The sequence below is a fragment of the Siphateles boraxobius genome, unplaced genomic scaffold (assembly GCF_051911475.1).
Source record: "Siphateles boraxobius isolate OS27281-9 unplaced genomic scaffold, OSU_SipBor_1 12, whole genome shotgun sequence".
In the NCBI taxonomy this organism is placed as follows: Eukaryota; Metazoa; Chordata; class Actinopteri; order Cypriniformes; family Leuciscidae; genus Siphateles; species Siphateles boraxobius.
The window spans coordinates 2,647,969-2,674,713 of record NW_027508722.1 but is presented as its reverse complement, the minus strand read 5'-3'; the positions used below and the strand labels follow the sequence as shown (position 1 = coordinate 2,674,713).

The 26,745-nt window shown below is 40.0% G+C and overlaps 1 protein-coding gene across 2 annotated transcripts; it reads left to right on the top strand.

Moving 5' to 3' along the window:
* Positions 1-8,451: 8,451 nt before the first annotated feature.
* On the top strand, positions 8,452-17,851 carry lyplal1 (lysophospholipase like 1). Of its 2 annotated transcripts, none has more exons than XM_077205955.1 (5): positions 8,452-8,566; positions 9,919-10,018; positions 12,353-12,522; positions 16,836-16,951; positions 17,031-17,851. In XM_077205955.1, the coding sequence occupies exons 1-5, from the start codon at positions 8,479-8,481 to the stop codon at positions 17,250-17,252; spliced, it is 696 nt and encodes a 231-aa protein (XP_077062070.1). In that variant the 5' UTR covers positions 8,452-8,478; the 3' UTR covers positions 17,253-17,851. The 2 variants fall into 2 exon arrangements, with proteins under 2 accessions (XP_077062070.1, XP_077062078.1); XM_077205963.1 differs by having other exon boundaries at positions 8,476-8,566; positions 9,909-10,018.
* The last annotated feature ends 8,894 nt before the right edge of the window (positions 17,852-26,745 follow it).

Sequence of the window (26,745 nt, the reverse complement as noted above, 5' to 3'; positions counted from 1 at the left end):
ACATTTATAACCACATTAGATTGTATGTTTTTAAGATTAACATTTGAGTTATTAAAAAAAGCTCATTTGAATAGGTTATGCAGCTGAATAGGCTACTGTAAAAGGTTTGTATGAAAAATAATGCCAAATAAACATACACAAACCCTATAGGCTTTTAACAATAAAGTAAATACAGTAAAACAATATTTAATAAATATGATTTATAAGATGAAGACGACATTAAAACGTAATGAACTGTTTTAAAAGTCCATATATGAGAATTTCTGGAACTGAATTCCTCGCAATAAACTTGAAACGCACGTCATCGGTGTTGTCAGTGAATCCGGCCAATCGTGGATCAGTTGTGTCGTCATCAGAACCTGTGCAGCCGCTCTTGAGAATCTGCGCTGGCTGAATCCTGCGGCTGCTCTCGCATCGCTCTCGCGGTACTTTGATAGCACACGTCACAGTCATGTGGAGTCAGCGCTGCATCAAGTCGGACAGAATTTCTAACCGGCATGCACTGCTTCAAGTCTGCCGCCGATCGGTCTGCGCAGAGCTGCATGAAGTCGAACAAGCCTTGTGTGTCCATGAAAAGACGAGATCAGACAAGCATGTGAGGTGCAAGTGAATGTTAAGGTGAACAGGTGATGAGGTGCAGGTGTGGTCAATCAGTACTCAGGGGAGAGTGAACGAGTGGGTGGAGTCTGTAGATCTGGTGGAGCCGTGACAGTAGCCTCTCCTCCATGGGCGGCTCCTGACGGCTGGGTAGAAAGATGGTGATGACGACGAGGTCTACCACGACCCCTGGGAGCTGGACGATTTGGATGTTCGCTGTGTAAAAGTCCCACATCCTCTCGCTCTGCTTGAACCAGTTGTTGACAGCTGGAACCTCCAAGGGCTCACCCGACCAGGGAAACAGCGGAGGTTGGTATCCTAACATACACTGGAATGGGGTGAGCCCAGTGGTGGATTGGTGAAGAGAATTTATTGCATATTCTGCCCAGGGGAGGTACTGGCTCCAGCTGTGGTTCTGATGGCAATAGGACCTCAGGTATCTACCGATCTCTTGGATCTTGCGCTCAGTCTGGCCGTTAGTTTGAGGATGGTATCCTGAGGAAAGACTTACGGAGACTCCCCGGAGTCTGAAGGCCTGCCACACTATGGAGATAAATTGGGGACCACGGTCGGACACTATAACCTTAGGGAATGCCGAAATTTCTAAACACTTGCTGGAACAGAGCCTCGGTGGCTTCCAATGCTGTTGGTAGACCGGGCATGGGTATCAATCGGCAGGCCTTCGAGAAACTTTCCACAAAGATGAAGATGCAAGTGGAATTCTTAGACTTCGGAAGGTCCGTCATAAAATCGATCCCGATGTGTGACCAGGGTCGACGAGGTATAGTAAGAGGGAACAGTTTCCCCTCCGGAAGTTTCCTCGGGGTGTTGGTAACGGTGCAGACTGAGCAACCCTTGACGTACCTCCACGTACCTGAGGCATGGAGGGCCACCAGTAGTGCTGCTGTAGGAGCGAGAGGGTACGCTTGCTACCTGGGTGTCCAGAACCCGGAGATGCGTGAGCTGAGTTCAGAAGGGCCAAACTGTGTAATGTAGGTGAGCACTTCTGGACCTCTTGGCAGAGCAGGGTTGGCATGATTTTCTTGATTTTCCATGAAAATGGCTGGAGGTAGAATGGGTTCCGGTTGGGTTTCCTCCGGAGTTGTTTGGTGAAGGCAGGAAAGAGCGTCCGCTTTACAGTTCTTGATCCCAGTGCAGTAGGTTACGGTGAAGTTGAACCATGTGAAGAATAATGCCCATCGGGCCTGACGGGGATTCAGTCTCTTAGATGTTCCAGATTACGGTGGTCAGTGATTACTGTGAAATTGTGAACAGCTCCCTCCAGCCAATGTCTCCATTCCTCTAGGGCCGACTTGATGGCAAGCAGTTCTCTGTTACCCTGCCGCTGTGATAGAACTACTCCGACCCGGGTAGAAGAGGCATCCACTTCGATGATGAAGGGGAGATCAGGATTAGGATGGACCAGGATCGGAGCGGCCTGAAATGCTTATTTCAATCGATGGAAGGATTCGGAGGTGAAGGACAGAGACTTGTGCCGGCTTTTGAGGGTGGATGTCATGGGGAGCTGATGAGACTGTAGTTGTTGAAGAACCTTCGGTACAAATTAGCAAATCCTAGGAAACGTTGAAGCTCTTTAACAGTAGTGGGTTGAGGCCAATTCTGGATGCTGTCCACCTTCCTCTGGTCCCTCTGAATGCCGTGCTGATCGATGACGTACCTTAGAAGATGAACTGAGGTGGTGTGGAACTCACACTTCTCAAGTTTGAGATAAAGTTGATGGTGTCGAAGCTTCTCTAGGACCTGCGTAACGTGTTGGTGATGTTTAGAGAGGTTCCAGGAATAAATGAGGATGTCATCTATGTTAACCACTACAAATCGATTGAGGAAATCCCTGAATACCTCATTCATGTACCCATTACATGTACCCCTGGAACACAGCTGGAGAGTTGGACAGGCCATATGGCATAACCCGTTATTCGTAGTGACCTGTGGGTGTGATGAAGGCCGTCTTCCACTCGTCTCCTCGACGAACACGGATGAGATTATAGGCGCTACACAGGTCCAACTTCGGGAAGATGTGAGCTCCTTTCAGGTGTTCCAGGGCAGCAGGGACCAGAGGAAGGGGATAGCTGAACTTGACAGTCTGAGAGTTGAGGTGGCAGTAGTTGATGCACGGCCTCAAGCCTTCGTCCTTCTTGGCTACAAAGAAGCTTGAAGATTGACAGGGGGTGTTGTGGACGGATTACATACAGCGGATGAGAAACTGACGCAGGCGGTTAGGCGTTGTGAGACGCGAATGGTTTTCTGTATAAAACTCTCCAACCCCATCGAGTCATTACACCACTATAAGTTGACGGATGTTAACATTAAGGCCGTGGCGGAAGCCAAACACATCTTTGAAATGACCGATGAAGTTTCTGAGTGATTTGGTCACTTGGCGTCGGAATTCCATAGTGATTCTGCCCACTGGAGTGCACAGCAAGGAGATTACAAAAGCCACTCGGGCAGAATCGCTGGGGAACTGATGAGCTTGCATCTCAAAATATAGTGAGCATTGTAGGATGAATCCGCTGCAGTCCTCCTCCTATCCGGTGAATGTAGCTTGTCGGGCCATGGGACTGGCAGAGGCAGCGGATGATACTACGGGTGATGATAGGAGATGAGATGGGTGTGCAACGTGGGGAGCATCGGTGTAGACGGAAGGTGTATTGTCCGGAGAAGGTGGTTGAAGAGACATTCTGACAGCGTGAACCAACTCAGCAAACAGATCGCAGGGTGGATCCGTAGCGGGCTCCTTGGGATTCTGCATGTGGTCTGATCTGCTGTCACGCGCAGATCAGACAAGCATGTGAGGTGCAAGTGAATGTTATAAGGTGAAAAGGTGACGAGGTGCAGGTGTGGTGAATCAGTACTCAGGGGAGAGTGAACGAGTGGGCGGAGTCTGTAGATCTGGTGGAGCCGTGTCAAGTATGACATCTGTCTTAAAATGCAAGATATTTAAAGTGTACCTAAAGTATAATTGCAGTAGTTCCAATTTAGCACAATAAAACATATTTAAGTATATCTTTAGTTGGACCTCAACACTATTTCTGCATAAATAAAGTGCATTAAGTTAAAAAAAATTAGTTGTTCCAATTTGGCAGACTTTAAATTTAGTATTTTAAAAGTACAATTGCATGGTATTAATATTAAGCACATAAATATGTAAATATATTTGTAGTATACTTTGCATAAAATAAATGTATTTCAAATTTCTACGATTTTGACGATTCTAAGGGCCCACAGACTTTTGGGCCAATATTCTTTCATAGGGCCCAAAATTTCTAGCGGCGCCCCTGACTGCAGCACTCACCCAATGCTTGCCAACAGAAAACATGAAACGCACAAGTTTGCCCTCGGATGTTATACATAAAACAAAACAATCATTAATGTATGAGGAGTTTCCCAATTTTTATTTGTATTTATTGCAAGAAAACGAACAGAGCTGCATTTAATACATTAACATGTAACAGACAACATCAAACTGGTCTAACTCGTTACTGGCAAGTTGAGATGGAACCAGAGAGCATTCCTAAAACTGCATTTGTTACTGCTTGTTACTGCTTTGAATGCTTGCGTCTACCTTTTGGTCTCAAAAATGCTGCTGCCTCATTCAAAGGATTAATGGAGTATGTACTTAAAGACATTAAAGGAAAATGTTGCTTTGTTTACATCGATGATATTGTGGTATATTACAAAAATGAGCAGGAGCATTTACAGCATTTGAGTCAAGTTTTCAATTGTTTACATCAAGCCAGACTGACTTTGAACCTCAAGAAATGCAACCTTGTGCAGAGATCTATCACTTTCCTGGGTCATGTTGTATCTGGGGAAGGTGTCAAGACAGATCCTGCCAAGGTAGCAGCCATCTGTGATTTTCCGGTACCACAATCACTCAAGGGCGTACAAAGATTTTTGGGATTGGCAGGTTGGTATCATAGATTTATACCAAGTTTTTCAGAGAAAGCCGCACCTCTTCATGCCCTAAAGAAGAAACAATCCACTTGGACATGGACTAAGGAATGTCAAGATGCTTTTGAAAGGATCAAAAATGACTTAACTAAAGCTACAGTGTTAACTCCTCCTGATTTTAACAAGTCTTTTAAAGTGCAAAGCGACATTGGCCTTGGGGCTGTTTTGACACAGGAGACAAATGAAGAGGAACACGTAATTGCTTACGCATCCAGCCTTCTTCGTGGACCAGAGCACTCATATTCCGTGTCGGAAAAGGAATGTTTGGCTGTGGTGTGGCCATTGAGAAATGGAGACCCTATTTGGAGGGCAGACCATTTGAGGTGAATACAGACCATGCTGCATTGACTTGGGTTTTCCAACATCCCAAACTTTCATCGAGGCTGACGCGATGGACTATTCGTCTACAAGGATTCGAGTTTAGCGTCAGGTATAGAAAGGGACAGTGCAACGTTGTACCAGATACCTTGTCACGTAGCCTAGCGACTACTCCACCTCATCTGTTAGCCATGGTCAAATCTACCAGCTCTTCTGTAACTCCATCTAATTTACCGGTAGACTGGTCTGACATTGCTACCGCAAAGTCTAATGACACCAGAAATTCAGGAGTTATGCAACAAGGCTGCCTGTCAACCCAGTCCTTGTCCTTCCAGAGTGTATTATGTCATTGAGAATGGTTTCCTTTTTCATAGTGTCCCAGATGCTCAGAAAGAACCAAAGCTCCAACTGGTCATGCCTGCTTGTCTGTGAGGAGAGTTTCTCAAGTATGTCCATGACAATCCCTTAAGTGGACACCTGGGTCGGCTTAAAACATTACTACGACTGATGGAAATTGCTTACTGGCCAAGCTTAAGAGCTGATGTACGGAAATACTGTAAGGAATGTGAAACTTTGTCAAAAGTAAAAACCATAATTTTCAAAGGGGTACATGCTGGGTGTGGATTTAATGGGCCCTTTCCCCAAGAGCTCTAAACAAAATGAGCACCTTTTAGTTGTAGTTGATTACTGTTCAAAATGGGTAGAGCTTTTTCCATTGAGGATTGCCAAAGCACCACAAATTGCCCTTATTTTAGTTGAGGAGTTTTTACAAGGTGGGGAACTCCTGTCTATTTGGTATCTGACCGAGGAGGACAGTTTACATCACACTTGTTAAGTCTTGCCTGCAAACAATGTTGAGTTATTACAGAAATTAACAATGGCATACCATCCTCAAAATAACTTCACTGAACGGATCAACAGGATTTTGAAGAGGGAAACAACCATCAGCAATGGGATAAATGGTTATCTGAATTCAGGTATGCCATCAACACAGCCTGGGAAGAGAGCACTGGCTACACACCTGCCGAAATTGCTCTGGGTCATAAATTGAGAGGTCCTCTGGAGAGAGCCTTACCCAGACCGCCCACTCCAGATAATCCTACTTATGACATTGTGGAGAGACATGAAGGCATGATCCAGCTAGTCAAGGAGAATGTGTAGAGAGCTCAGGCAAAACAGAAACATTACTATGACTTGAGAAGAAAACAAATCGTCTTCCAAGAAGGAGATGTTGTCTGGGTTTGTACTCACCCTTTGTCAAAAGCTGAGGATGCGGTCATGGCAAAAATGTCTCCTAGATGGAAAGGCCCTGTTAAAGTTCATAAACGCCTAGGCCTAGTTAATTATGCCATTTAACTTGTTGATAATCCTGACACTGTTGATTCTAATCATGTTCAAAATTTGAAACCTTTTTATGGATGCATTAAGCCTTCCAATGAAGGGGGGTATGTAACAGACAAGCCTGTTACAAAGTCTTTTATCTGCAGTCTTTCTTCCACACCGCTAGGGGTGCTATGGTGCCTAAATGTGCTCCTTAAGTAAAGCTGGGTTTGTAGAGGAAGTTATCAGAACAGCAGCAGTAGAAAGCATGAGCTGTGTCCCAATGTGAAGGCTGCATTCTCTGAGGGCCGTATTTGAAGGCTGATTGGCAACATTTGAAGGCTGCAAGCATCACAGCGGCGCGACGTAGGATGTCCCAATTCAAAGGCTGCACCCTTCGAAGGCCGTATTCAAAGGCCGGTTGCATCATTGCGGCGCGACAAAGGCTACCCTGATTCGAAAGCGACACCAAATGCACCCTTCGTTTACTCGTGAAAGAAAGGATACATAAATGGATCCTTAGCGGCCTATCCTACCCCATAAGTCATTGCGTGCTGGTGACGACAGGATTTTTATTTAAAAAAATGAAGGACAATTGTTCTTGTCACCTAGCAACTGTGACCGCTACCGATGACGAGCGGGAGTAACATTTGAACTGCACCTTTTTATATTCAACTGGGTTTCATATTCAAATTGGGTTGAAAACCTGTTTGAATATATTCACCATAGTGCATTTATGTACATAATAAAAAGAATACACTAGCCTACAAAATCGCATCATGGTAAGATATAAGTGAACATTCGAACATCTTAAAGTGTAATCCGGCAATTCAGGAGTCAGGACGCGGCCTCTGAATTGGGACGAAGCAAACAAGCTCTGGCCATGGTCTTGGCTAAGCCGAAAATACATCACCCAGCGGCGCGGGGGTGAAACATCCTCACCATGTCCTCCAGTAAAATATAAACATAAAAATGACAATAGCCAATTCTGGCTCCATAGCTGTTTACTTAATTATATCAAATGAATTATCAGGATGGCAGCTGTACTCTCCCACCGTTGCTTGGCGCCAAGAGTGGTAATCGGGAACACCTGGTTGTGCAATTAGGAAATCCTACGAAGGCTACATGGTGCGTCCTTCGAAGGATGCATAGGCTGCATCCTTCGAAGTCCGCTGCCTTTGAAGGATGCGACCTTCACATTGGGACACAGCTTGTGTTTACCTGCATTTGTGCTATGTCCTGGATGGGAAATGTTCCATTTAAAGCTCAACTTAAAGTAAGTATTTGTTTTCTTTCCTGTTATTTAAAAGTATGCCTTGATGAAGGTGTTTGTTGTTAAGACGTTTGATATAGTCTATTTGTATGTATTTTAGAAGGACTCTTTATCTGTGACTTCAACACTGCATGTTGCAAACTAAGTATGGATTTAAAGCCCAGAGGGATGTAAGCTTGAGACTTTTGGCTTACTTATGACTGTTCCTGATTTGGAAGAGTCTGATGCATGAGAACTGTTATCGTTTGGAGTGAATTCATCACAAATGGTTGGATTATTCATCTACTAATGACTGCTTCGGGATCAACTTTGGACATTCTTTGATGAACTATACCATCAGATAAGACTTACACACATCAATTTTCACTTTATTGAATTGTGCAACCTAATGACCAATTCCTGTAAACCACCTATTCGTTACATTGTTTTGTTTATTGCAGTTGATTTTCTTTTTCTTGCATTTACTTTTTAGGTGTTGGCAAATTTATTTATTTTTGCATGGGAATATAAAAAAGAATATAGTGTTTATTCATTTGGGGTGCATCTTTCCTTCTTGAACAGCTATTAGGCAAACTGAACCCACCATTATTGCGTTGTATAACTTTGTTTTGCATTAAAAATAGAGACAAAAGAGAAAGAGAGAGAAAAGTACAGATAAATGACACCTCAACCAGTAAGAAAAAAAAATATGATTATTTAGAAACTTGTTGTTCTTGTGGTTATCAATGAGTTTAAGAGATTTTATAATAAGGGAAATCTCAGATATAAAGTGATAAAGACGTCTCTTTTCAAAGGTGTGAGAAATAATAACTCTTAAGAAGAGTTATTAAAATCATTCTCATGCAGATGCATTGTGTTCACACCTTTGAAAAGAGAAGAAATATAGGAAAATTCTTGAGAAAATTTGTTTTTGGGAAAAAAGTGAGGAGTTATACAGTAGTAGCATGAACGCGATCTGTGACGTAGATGACGTTGGTAATATCGCGAGATAACACGGGATGAATATGGCTGCAGTTAAACTACAGAAGAGTGTTGTGAGTCAGACTGGAAAACACACTGGTTCTGTTATCTTTCTTCATGGCTCAGGTGATTTGAAGAGTTATTAAAATATGTCTCATGCAGATGCATTGTGCGTGCTCATACCTTTTGAAAAGAGGAGTTGTGCAAACCGGAACAGCGAACTGAGCGCAGCTCTAGTATGACAGCTGAATGAAACGCAAGAGACGCGGTTTAACTGTATCAAATGTCGTTAAAAGGCACCGATTGATGTGAAACTTCGTCTGACTTGATCAAAGACAAGCAATTAAAAGAATTAGTGCAGACAGAGCGCAATAATTTAATGAACTGCTATCTCTCTCTTGCATATAGGTAGGTAGCCTATGTGACCACACACTGAAAGCGTTTAAACTCCCTCTGATATAATACACATGCCATGAGGGTGAACAATCTAAATCAGAGATACTCAACTTCGGAGGCCAAGAGGGCTGCATTTTAAACCACATAAAGTGCAAAGCGCCACAAACTTGGATCGTAAAACTTTTGTTTAGGCATGCTTAAGACAATGGTTGCACTTTTATTGAGTATTTACGGTTTGACATCTAGCTAAGACTGCCCTTTAATGGTTGTCTTATTTAAAGTGTCACTGAACATGGGAAAAAATGTCATAATTTTTTTTTATAGTTTGTCTTCTGTATTCTTAATGCAAAAATGCATTCATACGCAGAGTATGAAAAAATGCATAAAGAAAAACATTCTTTAACAAATAAGTTTGGTCAGAATCCAAATTATTATTTTTTTCATTCAGTCAGTCTCACAAATTATAACCAATATTGTAAACACGATGAATAAAAGATCCTCTTTGAGTTCAATAAAGTAATGACAGCTTGTAATGGTAGCGCTCTCTGCTTGCTTACTGTTTATAACACATTTACATTAAGAATAAAAGTTTTGTTTTTCATGCTGCTGAGAGGACCATCAACCACTTAGACATTGCAAAGATTCAGAGGTGTCAACTACATTAAATAATGCAAGAATAAAGTTACTTTGTTTTTAAAATAGGCGCACAGTCTCACGCATTTGATAGCGTGCTTGAACACAGGTGCTCGATAGACAAAGTTTTACGTTGAAGGGAACGTCATATCTAGAGACTCGGTGGGTTCTTTAGACTTGGGCCAGTACCACCCCAAACACTATAGCGGTGTCCCAATTCAGAGGCCACAATGCCTGGGATGCAGCTTATAATACGCATTGCAACTCAGAACACCTTAACAGCCATATACTTATTCAACATGCAACTAATATTTTCTTGTAGATATGTTTTCATGCAAATATTGTGTTTGTACTGTTTGAATATGTTTAAACGCAAGTTTAGTTTAGACACAATTGAATAATTTAATACACTTTGCCTGCATATAATAACCTTCTTCAGTTTCATTTAGGAGACACGGGGCCAGGTTTGCTCAGCTGGGTTTGTGATGTTTTGGGACAAAACCTGGCATTTGAAAACATCCGGGTGATTTATCCCACAGCGCCATCCAGGTAAACACCCTGAACATTATAATTCATACAACTTTTTATGTCAAGTGTCAAGCTTATTGTCAAGTGGGAAAATAAGCCCACTAAGCTAAGAACTCAAACTATTATATAAACAGCATTAACTGAATTCATTGTTTACAAACTTACTACTTAACCATATTATTAAAATATATATATATACTGTGTATATATATATATATATATATATATATATATATATATATATAAGTATATGGACTAGGTACAGATAGATAGTGAAAGAAAAATGCTATTCAGATATCTGTAAGAAAACTTATATTTGGGAGGGCTTGCACTATATTTTATTTCTTGAATAAAAACATTAATAGAAACAATTTTATAACTTAACTCTTTCCCCGCCTGCATTTTATTTTTAAGTTGCCAGCCAGCACCAGCATTTTTGGACTAACTTTTCAAACAAAAAGCTGAGGAAATCATGTTTTTGCCAAAGACTTCGGATTCAGAACGATGATCAAAACATAGATGGAGCAGATCGAGTCCATCGCTTACACAGTCGTATATGTCTTCGTGGGTTCGACCAGGGGCATTTGTAGGATGTCAATATTAGAGGGGCTCAGCCCCCGATGAGGGTATGATTATATTAGCCTATGTCGCCTTTCTTCGCCTTTGTCTCCATTGGCTTTTGGCTTGCTTAGTTGGGGACATTTAATTTTATATGTAACAATATTATTACAACATTATTTATATAGCACTTTTTACAATGCAGATTGTTTCAAACAAAATAATAAAGGTGACTTGACTTGACTAAACAATAATATATAATTATATAATAATTTAATACATTGTTTGTATACTGGATTAGGCATGAACAATACAGTAGGTTCTACTACCTGTCAAATCCCTGAACATTAAAATTATTTCTAATAATTTTAAAATATCCAGCTTATATTCATTAATTTTCATTAAGAATATAGACAAACCTTTAATAATTTAATTGTCTATATTGTCGATTTGTGGGTAAAATATTTTATATGTAAAGTTTTTTTGTGTGTGTGCTGGGCAACGAATAATCACGATTAATTGCATTCCAAAATAGTTTGTGTTTACATAATATACGCGTTTGTATAGTACTGTGTATAATTATTTTGTATATATAAATACACACATACATGTATATATTTAAGAATATTTACATGTATATACTGTTTTTATATTTACACATAATTTATATTATATATAAATAGAAATATTTTATATATAAATAAATAAAAAAATCTTACTTTTTTCATATATATATATTACACAAAATAATTATACACAGTACACAGACACATATGTAAGCACAAACTTTTATTTTGGATGCTATTAATACTAATGTTATGTTTTAAACAGTATTATTTTTTTAACTCTACATTTGTGCAGTATAATTAACTTTCGTGGAGGATTTCTGTCATCTGGTGTAAAACAAACACATTTTTAACATGAAAATGACATGAAATTACCACTATAACCAGTAGATGGCTGCAGAGGAACCCTCATTAGCCCATTTGCCATTTCCACTCTCTTTTACAAGTCTTTTCCCGTGTTTTGCTTTTGGATCTATTATAAAATTAATATTATAACAAATTTCTGCAATTTTATTGCACTTAAGTATGAAGTATAGCAAGAGTAGGAAAAGCCACAAAGTCTAATTCTATTTAGATGAAAGAAATTTCATAGAATTTTACTGTGGATGGGGAACCGTCTTGAATTGCTCCTACATCAAATTATGTAGACTGCATTTATGACAAAGAACTCCATAGAAGCAGATAGCATAACAATCTATCAATAAATGTACACGCGTCATCCTGTGCTGCTGGCGCTGTGCCGCTACGGATTGAGGAACACGCTGAAAAACGCTGACTAAAATACGGGGAGGCGGTCATGAAATAGTGTACGGAGTTAATCGCAGATAGTTAGGGGGGCTGGGTGGAAATTTAGGGGGGATAAAGCCCTCCTAAAACGGACCTGGTTTTCGCTTGTTTTTGAATCTGGAGATTCTGTACTCTTTCAGAAGATGTTTAATAGCGCCCCCTGCCGTATAACAGTGAAAACAGGAATTGCTGGGAAAACTCGTCAATGGTGGGGAAGCGCTGTCATAAATGACGGAAAATCTCGTCAATTGCGGGGAAAGAGTTAAATGAAGATAAGATTACATTTTCTGAACAGTTAACGCTGAAATGCAGTTAATTCCAAACATTTTACAAAGCATTTTCCACAACTGTGTGAATGGAGTCATTAACATAATTAACTTCTCAGGCATTGTTTTATTAGAATTATTTCTCTGTCTGTTTTACTGCTGTAATTGATTGTTTTTAGGCCATACACACCCATGCGAGGGGCTCTGTCTCATGTGTGGTTTGATCGTCACAAGATTTCCCAGGATTGCCCGGAACACTTGGAGTCTATAGATTCCATGTGTGATAATTTAAGTGCCGTTGTCCAAGATGAGATCCGAGCAGGGATACCTAAACACAGGATGGTTATTGGTATGGCTACTGGCTTATCTCTCCTGTGTCCTCTCCACAACTCTCTCTCTTCTCCCCATCCATCTATCTCTTCCTACCTTATTGCTTTCTCTGTCTTACACACTCTCACACTCCACTTGTTCCAAATTAAGCAGAGTCTCAGACCACTGCTCATAAGTCTCTCCCTCGTTGTGTAAAATGAAGAATGAAACTTATCAAGTTTCTAATTCCTTTCATTTGTTGCCAGAATGGGCCAAAAAGAATTTCTGGATGATTCTCAGGTTTCTGCTAAGCTTTATCTCAAAATATTTGGGTTATAGGGTTCACAAATATATCACAATGAGATAAAAGTGGCAGAAAATCATTTGGTAAAAAGAGATCTTAGCAGAACCCAGGCAAATTCCCTTAGGGCATGTGAAGTAGGCTGGATAGACAATAAAGGAAGTTACGTTTTGCTCAGAGAGTTAAACCTAATGACAACAGTTAAAGAAGGGTTAACCGACAAGCCAATAACACGTATATACCCTAAAATAGTTGCGAATAAAATGTGAAAAGTGCAACAACAAAAAAAAGTCTTTGTGTGAAAAGGCTTGTGTGGAAGGACAGAAAAGCCCCTGAACTCAGTTCCAAAGAAACTGATTCAAAAAACACATGTTCCTGTGAGACTGCTGAAATATTATCTTCCTAAATCATAACATTTTGTCATTAACTATAAATACTCATTGGAGTCACTCTGCACGCTGGAGAAACGAAGTGGTCTGTACGCTGAGTCCACTTCCCAGGCTGACGGACTGACAAGCGCCAGAACTTTCCATGGAAAACGGTTTCATATATGAATTGTGTTTTTCAATCTTTTAGGTGTCGTAGTTAATGGGAAAAGCCCAATTCAAACATCCATGCACAGAATCTTTGAAGCCAAACAACTACAGTGTGTGGATTTCTTGTCTCTTTGATTAGATGAGGAGTGCATAAAGGGGAAAGTAGTAGACCTGCTAATTAGTCCTGGAGATATATGCGGTCACATCATCTCTACGAGAGGTTTAAAGAACATGTGAACTCCATCTATCCTCTGTCTCAACATGACTCCTCCCATATGCTCTGACAGACTGATGGGTACTTGTTCACTTTCCCAGATGTAGTGCCCAGATTTGCCCAGATGTGTAAGATTAAGCACAGGCATAAAAGAAGAAAAATTGAGTTTTGATGATGCGGAACTCAAGGCTAGCTTTTTTTTTTACTTACTGTTTGTTTTTTAGCTTGGTTAGACTGCAGATCTTGGGCTACTGTAGACCACTATAAATGACATACACTTATTAATGCCGTCATGACGCTCCAGAGTGAGAAGGGTTTCATAACTAAAGGAACAGTACACTCAGACGTAAAACATCTGTTATAGACTGTTTACAATGTGCACCAATAATGCCATTATTGACAATAAATAGTGTATACATGCCTGTATAATGCAATTAATAATTTTAAGCACAGACACTGACACGAGTGCAAGTGAAAATAGTTACAAAAATATAATTTAAAACAAATCATATAAAAATTGTAGTTTGATAAATCAGTGACTGGTGTGTCTGCAACTGCCAAATGAGAAAAGATGGCTCTACACGGAAAAGGTTTACTAACAATGCCTGCCCGCTACTAGCAAAACCACCTGCGATTTGCCACTTGTTGCATGCCTTTCATTGAAAACAAGCTAAATGTGAACTCCCACGTCAACTATAGCACAAAAAAGATACATTTACAATTACAGTGATTCCTTTCCCATCGAAGAAATTTAGTTCCATAATCATGAAATGTTAGGGTTTCACATTTCCATAGTCTTTCATTTTGAGACCATGGCTCTGTTATGATACGAGGTAAATAGTTCCTTACGGAAAAAAAGTACACTTTAGCAATTATTATGGAAATAATATACTTTGAAGGAATATGCTTGAGTGTATATTCTTTTGCAAAGTTTTTGGACACTTAATTGCAATTAAATTAAAATGTATTTTAGTTTAAATGTATATTACATGCAATTAGCTGAACTTTAGAGTGCTTTTTTGATCCACTCAACTGGGAGAAATGAAATTTCATAAATATTTCTCTTGTCTTTGAAATATGGTTAAAGTGCACTGCTGAATGTACTGAAAAGCATTTATAGTAAACTAAAATACTTTAATGTAATTTATATTGAAACTTGTATGTAATGTATTTAACTGTGTTTGTAATGATTGCAATTTGAAACATTTAAAATGTTAACTTCAAATGTAATATCAAGTTACACATTTACAGTTAAAATTATAATCAAGTACTTTACATGTGCTTTAGTATGTTAGTCAACACATCAAAATAGGTGTACTTTAAAGCATGACAAAGGTTTATTATGACAATGATTTAAAACATTCTTACAATTTGGCATTATTACAAAGTGCACTGTAAAAGTGTATTAAAAGGGTCAGTTCACCCAACAATTATCCCATAATTTATTCACCCTCAAGCCATCCTAGGTGTATATGACTTTCTTCTTTCAGCCAAACACAATCCGAGTTATATTAATACATATCCTGACTCTTCCAAGCTTTATAATTTGAGTGAATGGTACCTTAGATTTTGAAGCCCAAAAAAACTCATCCATCCATCATAAAACTTAATCCATGTGGTTCCAGGGAGTTAATAAAGGCCTTCTGAAGTGAAGTGATGCCTTTTTGTAAGGAAAATATTCCTATTCCTAACTTTATAAGCTATAATCACTGGCGTCCGGTAACAGCCATACGTGAGCCTAGATCCGGTGTAAGAGTGACCTCTGACCCGACGCATGATGTAGGAGTACCGTAAGCTCAGGTGAGCGTAGACGCCTCTTGCGGTTCAAACAAATAGAGCTGGACAACAAACTCAAGCTCCCCCGACATTTTTCTTTAAAAATTCTAGTTTTAGGCTTCTAATTCGTGACCGGTGTTTTGATTTGCTCTATCCTCTGCCCTTCCGCGTTCATCAATACGTCATGCGTCGGGTCAGAGGTCACTCTTCCGTTGGAACCTGACTCGTGTACAGCCATTACCGGAAACCAGCGATTATAGTTTATAAAGTTATAAGTATGAATATTTTTCTTACAAAAAAGCATGGCTTCACTTCAGAAGGCCTTTATTAACCTCCTGGAGCCGTATGGAGCACTTTTATGATGGATGGATGCACTTTGGGCTTGAAAATCTCAAGCTCTATTCACTCCTATTATAAAGCTTGGAAGAAACAGGACATTTTTAAAAATAACTCTGTGTTTGGCTGAAAGAAGAAAGTCATATTCACCTAGTATGGCTTGAGGATGAGTAAGTTATGGGATCATTTTCATTTTTGGGTGAACTAACATTTAAAGTCATTAAAGTGTACAGTTATTTCATCAACTTTATCTGCAAATACAGTTTTTCTAAAAAAAAACAAGACTTGTAAGTAGAACTACATGTGTACATTACTCATTCAATACAATGAAAGGGATAGTTCACCCAAAAATAAAAATTCTGTCAGTATTTACTCTCTCTCATGTTGTTCAACCCCGTAAGACCTTCGTTCATCTTCAGAACACAAATTAAGATATTTTTGATTAAATCTGAGAGCTGGATCACTCCTCAATAGGCTTCTTCAGGGATTGAAACTTGTTCCCCGAAAAGTTATTAAAGACCTCGTTAAAATAGTCCAAGTGACTACAGTGGCTCAATCTTGAATGAATACTTTTTGTGCGCAAAAATAAATAAATAAATAACGACTTTATTTCAACTATTAATTTCCTTCTCTGTGGGCCTCGAGTGAGTTCACTAGTTTAACAGCGCAGCGCTTCTGTGTTGTACGTCACACGCATCACACACATGACCAGCGTCGGCCAATAGTGAGCCTACGTGTGACGAAGCTCTACGCAATCACACTACGTTAACTGACTCGAGGCCCACAGAGAAGGAAATCAATAGTTGAAATAAAGTTATTTTTGTTTGTTTTTGCGCACAAAAAGTATTCTCGTCGCTTGATAAACTTAAGATTGAGCCACTGTAGTCACATGGACTATTTTAACAATATCTTTAATAACTTTTTGGGGCTGGCAAGTTTCAATCCCTTAGAAGCCTATGGAGGAGTGATCCAGCTCTCAGATTTAATCAAAAATATCTTAATTTGTGTTCCGAAGATGAACGAAGGTCTTACGGGGTTGAACAACATGAGGGAGAGTAATTACTGACAGCATTTTCATTTTTGGGTGAACTATCCCTTTAAGGACTTCTGTTTCACCAGGGGACACTTTATAAAAAGGATTATGTCTCAAAATCAGTGTGATTGAGACTAATGTTTCTGCTTGACACAAGGTGGCTTCTCTATGGGTGGTGCCATGGCACTACATCTGGTTTCCAGGTACCAGCAGGATGTTGCTGGCATCTTCGCTCTGTCCAGCTTTCTTAACAAAGACTCGGTTGTATATCAGGTAGTAAATATTCTCCAGAATGCATGTTTCATATCATGATGTCAAACACCAGAAATAATCTGCATTACCTTATGCACAGGTAGTAGAAAATGCAACACAGCGCCCCCTACCTGAGCTCCTCCAGTGTCACGGCACAGCGGATGAGCTGGTTTTCCACAGCTGGGCCAAGGAGACAAACTCACTGTTGTCGAAAGCTGGCCTCAACACGTCTTTCCATTCCTTCCCAGACCTCAACCATCAGTTGTGTCGACAAGAACTGGAGTTACTACGGTCCTGGATCCTTAAGAAACTTTCCCTTTAGAGCATCCTTAATGCTGGAAATGACCACTGCTTGCTCATATACAACCTAAAATAATCATCATTTACTCTTCCTTATGTCGTAACTGCTTTTTTTTATTTTTAAATATAAAATTTGAGTCAAACTGTAAAGGGAAACCAAGCAAGTGTGCAGCATACACTACTGTTCAAAAGTTTGGGGTCGGTAAGATTATTAAATGTTTTTGAAAGAATTCTCCACTGCTCACCAAAGCTGCATTTATTTAATTAAATATACAGTAAAATTATAATTTAAAATAACAGAATTTTCAGCATCATTACTCCAGTATTCAGTGTCACTTGATCCTTCAGAAATCATTCTAATATGCTGATTTGATGCTCAAGAAACATTTCTGACTATCATCAATGTTAAAAAACAGTTAGGCTGCTACTTCATATTTTTTTTGGAAACCGTGATGTATTTTATTTTTCAGGATTCTTTGATGAATGGAAAGTTCTAAAAAAAACAGCATTTATTTAAAATAGAAATATTTTGTAACAATGTCTACTTCCACTTTTAATCAATTTAATGCATCGATGCTGAATAAAAGTATAAATTTTTTCAAAAAGAAAAAAAAACTCAAACTGGTCTCAGAATGTGAATTTTGAAGAATATCCTGGCCACACTTTATATACTGTACAATGTATTTTTGTCAAGCTCCAAAATGAGAAAAAGGGGGTATCAAAGTTTGATGGTGAGTAAATGACTTAATTTTAAATTTTTCGGTGAACTACAGTATAAAGGCCCGTTCACACCAAGCACGATAACTATAAAGATAACGATAAAGATAACTATATATGCGTCCACACCAACAACCGATAACGGGTCTTTTTATTCTAAGCACGCGCGCGCCCGCGCTGGGGTTTCAAAGTAGCGAAAATGGATGACCTGCTGCTGCTTTATGTTACAAAAAAATATCAAAAGAAAAACAGGCGCTTTTGGGTACACGATAACCTTAAAAGACGAGAGGAATTGGGAGAATCCGAATGTTATTATAATTGTTGTTTACAACATGTCATTGAATATGTTTTTGCTGTTCTTATTGCCTTAACACATCTTTGCCAGCAGATGTCCTCAGCCAGCATGCTATGTTCCGAGCGCATCTAAATAGTGAATCTAGCACGTCTAGTGTAATCGATCTAATCAAACAGTGAATTTAGCTGACGAAGTCAATGATGGGATAAAAACATCGCCTAGTCAACACCTTTATGTATAGGCACCGCCCTTTTCACTGCAACTTCAGCAATGTTGTCAAAACTCGCTGGATAGCCTACCTGAGGTAATTTTGTTACACTATGCTAAACTGCATAATATCTCATCGCTAATACTTCTCACCATTTATTCCCAGGATACGACCGATTGCTTCCATATATCCATCTTTGTTAACGTGTCCTTGAAAAGGGGGTTTGACTTGTCAAAGAGTGGAGGATTATTTTGTACCTCGACGATTAACTTCTCTGTATGTCCTCTGCCATTTTAAATCCGCGAGACCTTTAAATTAGAATGGATTCTGATTGGCTGTCAGTGTTTTTTTCGTTCGACAGCTGGGAAAAAATCGTTCTGAAAGTGATCCCAACAATATCGTTCATCATATCTTTATCGTTATAGTTGTGGTGTGAACTCTGTTATTCTTTAATATGGAGAACGATTTTTAGAACTATCTTTATCGTTATCTTTATAGTTATCGTGCTTGGTGTGAACGGGCCTTAACTTTTAAGTAAACCATTAATCTTTAATTGCACTGTTTTCTAACTTTGGCCATTGCACCTGTACTACTGGGTTTACTGTGAAAAAACTGCAGTTTTTGCCCGCAATCCACGTGCTTAATCAGAGCTAATATAGCTGTATAAACCTTGGATTCACCCACATGTGTTCCACCTCACAAAGACTTGACTCTTTGTGCACATTTCATTGCCTGTAGCGCTAACCACTTTAAAGTGTTCAGTGAAGCACATTCTGCAGGCTGTGATGACTGTTCCATGGAGTCTGGTTTGGCCTGTAGTGCCTGTGGTCAGGCTGAAGCGGCAGGTAGAACTATCACACCGGAGGGGAGGAATGCCACTCGGCTCTGTGGTTTGGAGCCAGAATCCGGTCTGTTTGGCACCGTCCCGTTTCCTGTAGAGCGAGGTATCTCTCACTCCTGTTCTACCTCCTTTTTCCCTCCACACCATTATTGCTCGCCATGAAATCTGCTGTACATGTGTTTGGAGGTTCGCTCGGTTTACTTGGTAGTCACTAACAGTAGCTTCATTAATGGTTATTGGGAGGAAGTGGTTAGCAGGTTTGAAGTCCTGTAGATGTTCTGCTTGGGTTGTGTAGCGGGGCTACAGGCCAGTACCAACATGCACCATCTGGACTTTGACTTACCGACAATGCTAAATGGCCTTAATTCATTTGAAGATACTGCAAATATGATTTGCAATGTGGCAAGTTGAGTCAAGAGTGCAAACGCACAGAATCATTCTTTATTATGACTATTTTCCACATGCTAGAATAATAGTCATCAAAAGTATGAAATTACACAAATGGAAGCTTGGGAATTATGTAGTAACCAAATTTGTCATATAAGCTTCCTCTTTGTCGGTACCCAGCTCTGCTCACTGTAGATATTATCTCAAACAACTTCATGAGTTGCATCCTGGGATGCTTTTAAATATGGAAGTTGTTCACATGAACACTACGATTCAACTGTTTGGTATCAGTTTTTTTGAAAGAAATGAATACTTTTATTTTGCAAGGATGCGTTATATTGATCAAAAGTGACTAAAAACATTTCTAATGTTACAAAACATTTCTATTTCAACTAAATGTGTTCTTCTTTTTTCTATTAGTCAAACAATCCTGCAAAATAAAATGTATCACAGTTTCCTCAAACATGAAGCAGCACAACTGTTTTCAACATTGATAATAATCAGAAATGTTTCTTGAGCATCAAATCATCATATTAGAATGATTTCTGAAGGATCATGTGACACTGAAGACTGGAGTAATGATGCTGAAAATTCAGCTTTGATCACAGCAATAAATTACATTTAACAATGTATTCAAATAAAAAAAGCTAATATAAATATTATTAACATTTACAAATATTAATGTTTTTACAGGCAGGGATGGAATTAGGGGGTTTAATGGAAGACCGTATGTTCAACCTGAACTTGTGTACTTGCGTAAAGGTTTCTGGCGTAATGGAAATCTCGCTGATGATTCTCGCTGTATGAATCTCACTCTCATGATTTATAGTGTGCGCACAGGGAACTGGTACTCAGACACCTCAGCCGATAGGGGCTTTAGTTCAGCTGGGAAAGCAGCAAGCTCTCCCCAGTGCAGAGCATTTCATTTCTCAGGATGGAGTTGGACTCAGTCACTATGACAGTCTGTTTCACGAGCAAGCGTGCTCAGTCGGTGCTGAATTGCCTGAACTTCAGGGGGAAAACAGGGATCCCACTGAAGCAATTTCAGAGGCTCCTGGGATATATGGCATCCTCTGTGGCAGTAACACCACTCGGGTTGATGTATATATATTAACTGCCTAGAGTTTTTGACGGTACTGCTGGCCCTGCGGAGGTTTCAACCAAGGACGTGTTGGTCCGGACGGACAATACTGTTACAGTGGTGTATATAAATTGCCATGGCTAGATATGTCACGTGTCTGACTGAAGTCACTTGCGAGCCACTCGCATCCCAGGCAAATTCAATCACACAGCAGACGCACTCTAATGACGAGTGAGGCTTCGAGGAGTGTGGAGACACCATCCCCAGGTGGTCCATCCCATTGCCCACTATGGTACTCCCTAAACCAAGTCTCCGCTCGGCATGGAATGCACTGGAACACAGCTGGCGCAGGAGCCTACGCAAATATGCGTTCCCCCAGTGAGCCTAATTCCACAGACACTGTGCAAAGTCAGGGAGGACGGAGAGCAAGTCTTGTAAATTGCTCAGTACTGGCCCTCCCCGACTTTGGTTCTCAGAGCTCACGCTCCTTTACATGCTAATGGCACAAATGACACATTTCACCCTCAAAATGTGCATAAACACCATGACTTTTACAGACAAGAGAAGTAGTCTTTAAAAAAAAAAACATTGCTGTGTGGGCAGTGCTCAAAAATGAGGTTCGGTTGCGCTTTGGACTTCACAATTTGAGTCCCAGCTTGAGGTCCTTTCCCTCATCTGCTGTGATTTCCTGTCGGTCCTCTTACAGTCCTATCTAAATAAAGGCAAAGACAAATATATAAATATATATCCTTAAAAACTATAGTAGTATAAAACAAGACTGACAACAATTTTCTGCTGCTGTGTGAAGCAGTTATTATTACCTAAAACTAAAAAAAAAATGTGTTACTTAAGATGAACACTAATTGAAATAAAGACCTTAAACAACATTTCTCATTTGTTTAGTTTAAATTGAAGTACTAAACTACATAAAACTAAAACTTTATAAAGACTATTTAGACATGTTTCAATTTTTTTTTTAATTGACAAAGTAAATAGCACTGTAAAAAAAAGTCTTGCCTACAGTTTTTTAAAGTATCAATTTAGATGTATAGATAGTTTCTTAAATTACATTAAACTGACTTGAGTATGTATGTATGTGTATATAAATATATAAGTATATATATAGGTTAAACCTGTTATGACACATAATATCCGCACATTTGTTCTCTTCTCAATTCTTTCCTCCTGGACTTTCTGTCCTTTTCTCTCTCTCTCTCTCTCTCTCTCTCTCTCTCTCTCTCTCTCTCTCTCTCTCTCTCTCTCTCTCTCTCTCTCTCTCTCGCACACTTTGAGCTGTGTACACAGAATGGTACAGTAGGGTGTCCAGCGGCAGCTCTTCCCCGCCCCGCCTCATGCCTCACTCCCTCATCCCTCTCCCACACTCCCTCTGCTCCTCCTCATCCCGCGCTGGAGCCAGACTGCACTTCAGGCATTTTATGATTTAACTGCAGGGATAGATGACGGTAATGAAGACGGCTCCTCACCGTCTGCCTCTCATGGGGTAACATCAGGTGAGGAAATGAACACACATCAATGTCTATTAAAGTTGATGTCTTAAAAGGAGTAGTTCTCACAAAATGAAAATTCTGTCATCATTTACTCACCCTTATGCTAAAAACGGTATGCATTTATTTTTGCTTTGAAGAATCTTCAAAGTTTTTGTCAGTACAAGGACAGTTCAAACATGGCTGACAAGCTTTAAAAACACCATTACATTTATTTCTTTAGTGTGTAATGTTGCTGTTTGAGCATGAAAAAGCTCTGCAAAGTTCCAAGGCACAAAGTCCCTCCAGCGGGAGTTATACTCTATATCAGTTTATGAACTCCCTGAAACGCCTTCTTTGTAATCTTGGGTTTCTTCCTGGAACGAACACGTCACAACATTCCTCATTTAAATAATTGCTCCCCAAGGCATACGCTAAATAAAGGGGCGGGGCCTGGTTGAGTTAGTTGTTAATGTGTTGAAACTGCCGGTTGTGGTAAGGGGCGGGACATTTCCCAAACACACTGGAAGGGGTTGGCCAATCACAACACATTGCTCCAGCTGACCAATCAGAGCACATTGTGCTTTTCAGAAGGAGGGGCTTCATAGAGACAGGAAATAAACAGAGTGTTACTGACAGACTGGGAAGAGAGGACATGCAACAATGTCAAATATGCAGAAAATAATGTGTTTTTGAACATTCATGCATGAAACCCAGTTCTAGTAGAGCCCAAAAACAAAATCAAGACTTTGAAAAATCGCATAATAGGTCCCCTTTAATGCATAATTAAAGAGATCCATAAAACCTGTGTGCTATTTTTCTAGTCTTCTGAAGTAATAGTCACATTTGTAAACAAATTAGTCTGGATCAACAGGTTTATAGAACAGAACTAGTTCAGAAGAAAGACTGAATTAGTGGTCTAGTTACAGAAGATCCAGTTTCACTAGAGACTATCCAGGTCTGTAAAATCAAAGACAAAGCAGACATATAATAAAATCAAAGACAAAGCAGACATATAATAATAATTTTTATTTATATTGTGCTTTTCTCATACCTAAAGAACTATAAAGTCTATGGGCCCTATCTTGCACCCGGCGCAAATGACTTTGTACACAGACGCATGTATCATTCCTATTTTGCACCCGCGCAAAGCGGACGTTTCCCTCCACAGACACACGTCGGTTAACTAAGAAATACACTTGCGCTCCCCGGGGCGGTTCAGCGCAAAGAGGAGGCGTGTTCCGGTGCAAACTTTCCCTCATGCTATTTTGCTGTTCTATAAAACAATTGCGCCACTGACCAGAAAAAACCTAGTCTAAAGTCAATGGCGCGTTGCGCGTACATTCAGATGCTATTTGAAGCGCGCATGCTTGGCCATAATACAGAGTGTGAACAACGCGCATACACTGTAGATGATTCACTCATCTACACAGATGCATTTAACTTTTTGCAAATGATACATTATTATAAGGAAAAATATTAAAACACGAGGGAAATCATTGTTGTGTCCATGATGATGGGAAAATAGGCATAGCATACACATTTACCCAAATTATTATATGCATGTTTAACCGAAGCTAATTTGGGTGGGTTTGTCCCAACCCCAATGTCACTTCTCTTTCTTTTACGGCCCTGACGAGAACATTGATCTCCTCGGCTGTGAACCAATTCTGAAGCGCGCCTGGTAAATGCGCCGTCATAATAGTATTGCGCCATGGATCAAGCGCACCTCGTTCATCATGCTCTTAAAGGGAATGTGATATAAAGCTCTTATTGTTTTGTTTCCCGTTACGCCCAAACCACACCTATGAATAATGAAGCTACTTCAGACCAACCCCTTTTAGATTTGCGCCAGGCGCAAGAGGCATTTATCCCGCCGGGAAAATAGCAACAGCGCCGGGATCCGCCCACAAAGTTACTTGCGCTTTGCGTTTTGACAGTTGCGTTTCAGATCGTTAAAATAGGGCCCTATAAGTCCATTTCACAGTTTTAAGAGACGAAAACTGGTAAAACATCTACTCGAACATAATGGATTAAATTATCAAAATCGTCAAAATGCACAGATCCTTTAGAATAAAGAAAGATGCTTTTTGCCAACAGAATGATGTAGTTACAACAGTAACCAGTATGAACTAACTGGTCCATGCTATCCAGCCAATCATTGAGCTGTTGATTGCATATATCAACACTGCTGTCTCATGTACACTTGTAATTTGGTTTTAGTTTTTTCTGTGAGCTATGCAGTGTACACAGGCAGCATATAATATCAATATCATCTTATGCACTTAAAAAATGATTGTGCACAGATAAGAAAAAGGCAGAGGCTATTTGCACTAAATGAAAATAGCAGTATTTTCTTTGCACTAGGTGTAAAGTAGTACTATTTGCACCTCAGTAGTAAAACAGTATGCAATAATAACAACATATTGGATGCTGCCTTATTGGGACTTTACTTGTCCCTGTCCCTAAATCCCTCCCCTACACCTACCCCTAACCCAACCTGATAAACACTTTATTCCCACTATTACAGTAAATACCAATTAGGGACTTCATTTACACTTTTCTGATATTGTCTTCATTTTATTTAAAATCAATGCCTCTTCAAGCTGATTTGCGATGGGAAATGGAGAATGAGTTTGAAAAAAGGTTCAACTCGGGTTGTTGTGTCAAAAGCTAAAGCCTTACTCACCAAGTCACTGGTCCTGCTGTCAATAGTATGTGTTTTGTAATTTTGTTAGTGTAAATAGCCTCTGCCAACAAGGTGGGCTACTTGCACTTGGTGTAAATAGATACTCCATAAGAAAAATCACGAAACAATGCACACTGATCGTTATTAAGAACCAGAACAAAAAGTGGCATCACCCTCCTGTGATTACAAGGATCATATTTTTGAACGGCGTTACGTTCGCATCAGTGAAAGAATGCAGACGTTCCAGAACTGTTCACGGAAATGAAAATAATTTGGTTCCAGTATTTCTGAAAAAAATGGTTTCCCGACCTGAGTCTCAACTTGGATGACGTGTAATATTTACATTCCAGAAACTTCCAGTGACCATTTCCCAAATCACATAACTGCTTCATTTTCCCATGGTGCAATTACCCTCAGTAAATGGTGTTGTTATAAGGTACCTCCTCCTCACCCTGCCTTTGAGATTTCCACCTTTCTCTAAATTATGCTTTGTCCACTTAGATGATAATCTGCTTCACAGCACATGTGTCAGATGGAAGGAATGCTAATCTGGAAGAGGTGCAGAGCTTGGACTTTTTGGCAACCAGTTTCCACTCTGCACTTACTTTCCATGTGGTGCCGCTCCAGAGGCTCCGGGCAGGAGAAGCCTGTTTGGGGAACAGAGGTGTTGACAGATCCCAGATCAGCCTTTAGGCCACACCCCCCATCTGAGGGTCACGGCTCTGCTGGACAACTGACCTTAACTTCTGTACCAATACAGGATCCAGATCTGCAGTTCAAATGAACGGTACAATCACAGTGTGTTTTCCCAAATCCAGAGCTTTGAAACCTAAACCATATTTCACCTAAATCATCTGTCAGACAGTGACTAATCAAACCTTTACTCTAGAATGGAGGATCATGATTCTGAATGAAGATGTTAAATATGTGAGATCCAGGTTTCCTGATCTTCACATGTCAATAGATTTTACGCAGGAGAATTATTTGTGTGCACTCTAAAGCCCTAAATGGTAAATGTATCAGATACTTAGTAATAGGCTTTAACTTGTGGAACAACACTGATTTATATTAAATCAGCATCAACAATCCATGATTTTAGATCTAAGCATAAAACACATTATTTCAATTTGGATTTTAATCAATCCTAGAGGCTATGTCTATCTTTGTATAGTGTGTGCGTGCGTGCGTGCATGTGTGTTTATCTTGTAATGCTTATCCCTCTGCACTGTTATATGTATTATCCTGGCCAGCAGCCATATCACCCTGTATCCCAAGACTGGTTGCCCACTGAGGCTAAGCAGGGCTGAAAGTGGTTAGTACCTGGATGGGAGACTCCTGGGAAAACTAGGTTGCTGTTGGAAGAGGTGTTATGCCCAATTTATACTTCTGCGTCAAACTCACGCCGTAGCTACGTCGTAGGCTGTGTGTGGCGTGCGTACCCTTCGGCGTACCCTGACTTGCACCTCTCCAAAAATGTAACAACGCGTCAATTCTACGCGGATGCAAGCGCTGTGATTGGTCTGCTAGTTACTTTGTTATGCCCTTGGGTTTCACATGCTCCCTCTACATGTGTAATTGTGCATCAGCGCGGACAACAAAGTATACATGAAAACCAACACGTAGTCTATAGCGTAGAGGCTCCGGTGTAGGTCCAACGCAGAAGTATAAATCGGCCTCTAGTGGGGCCAGCAGGGGGCGCTCACCCTATGGTCTGTGTGGGTCCTAATGCCCCAGTATAGTGATGGGGACACTATACTGTAACAAGCACCGTCCTTTGGATGAGACCTTAAAACGAGGTCCTGACTCTCTGTGG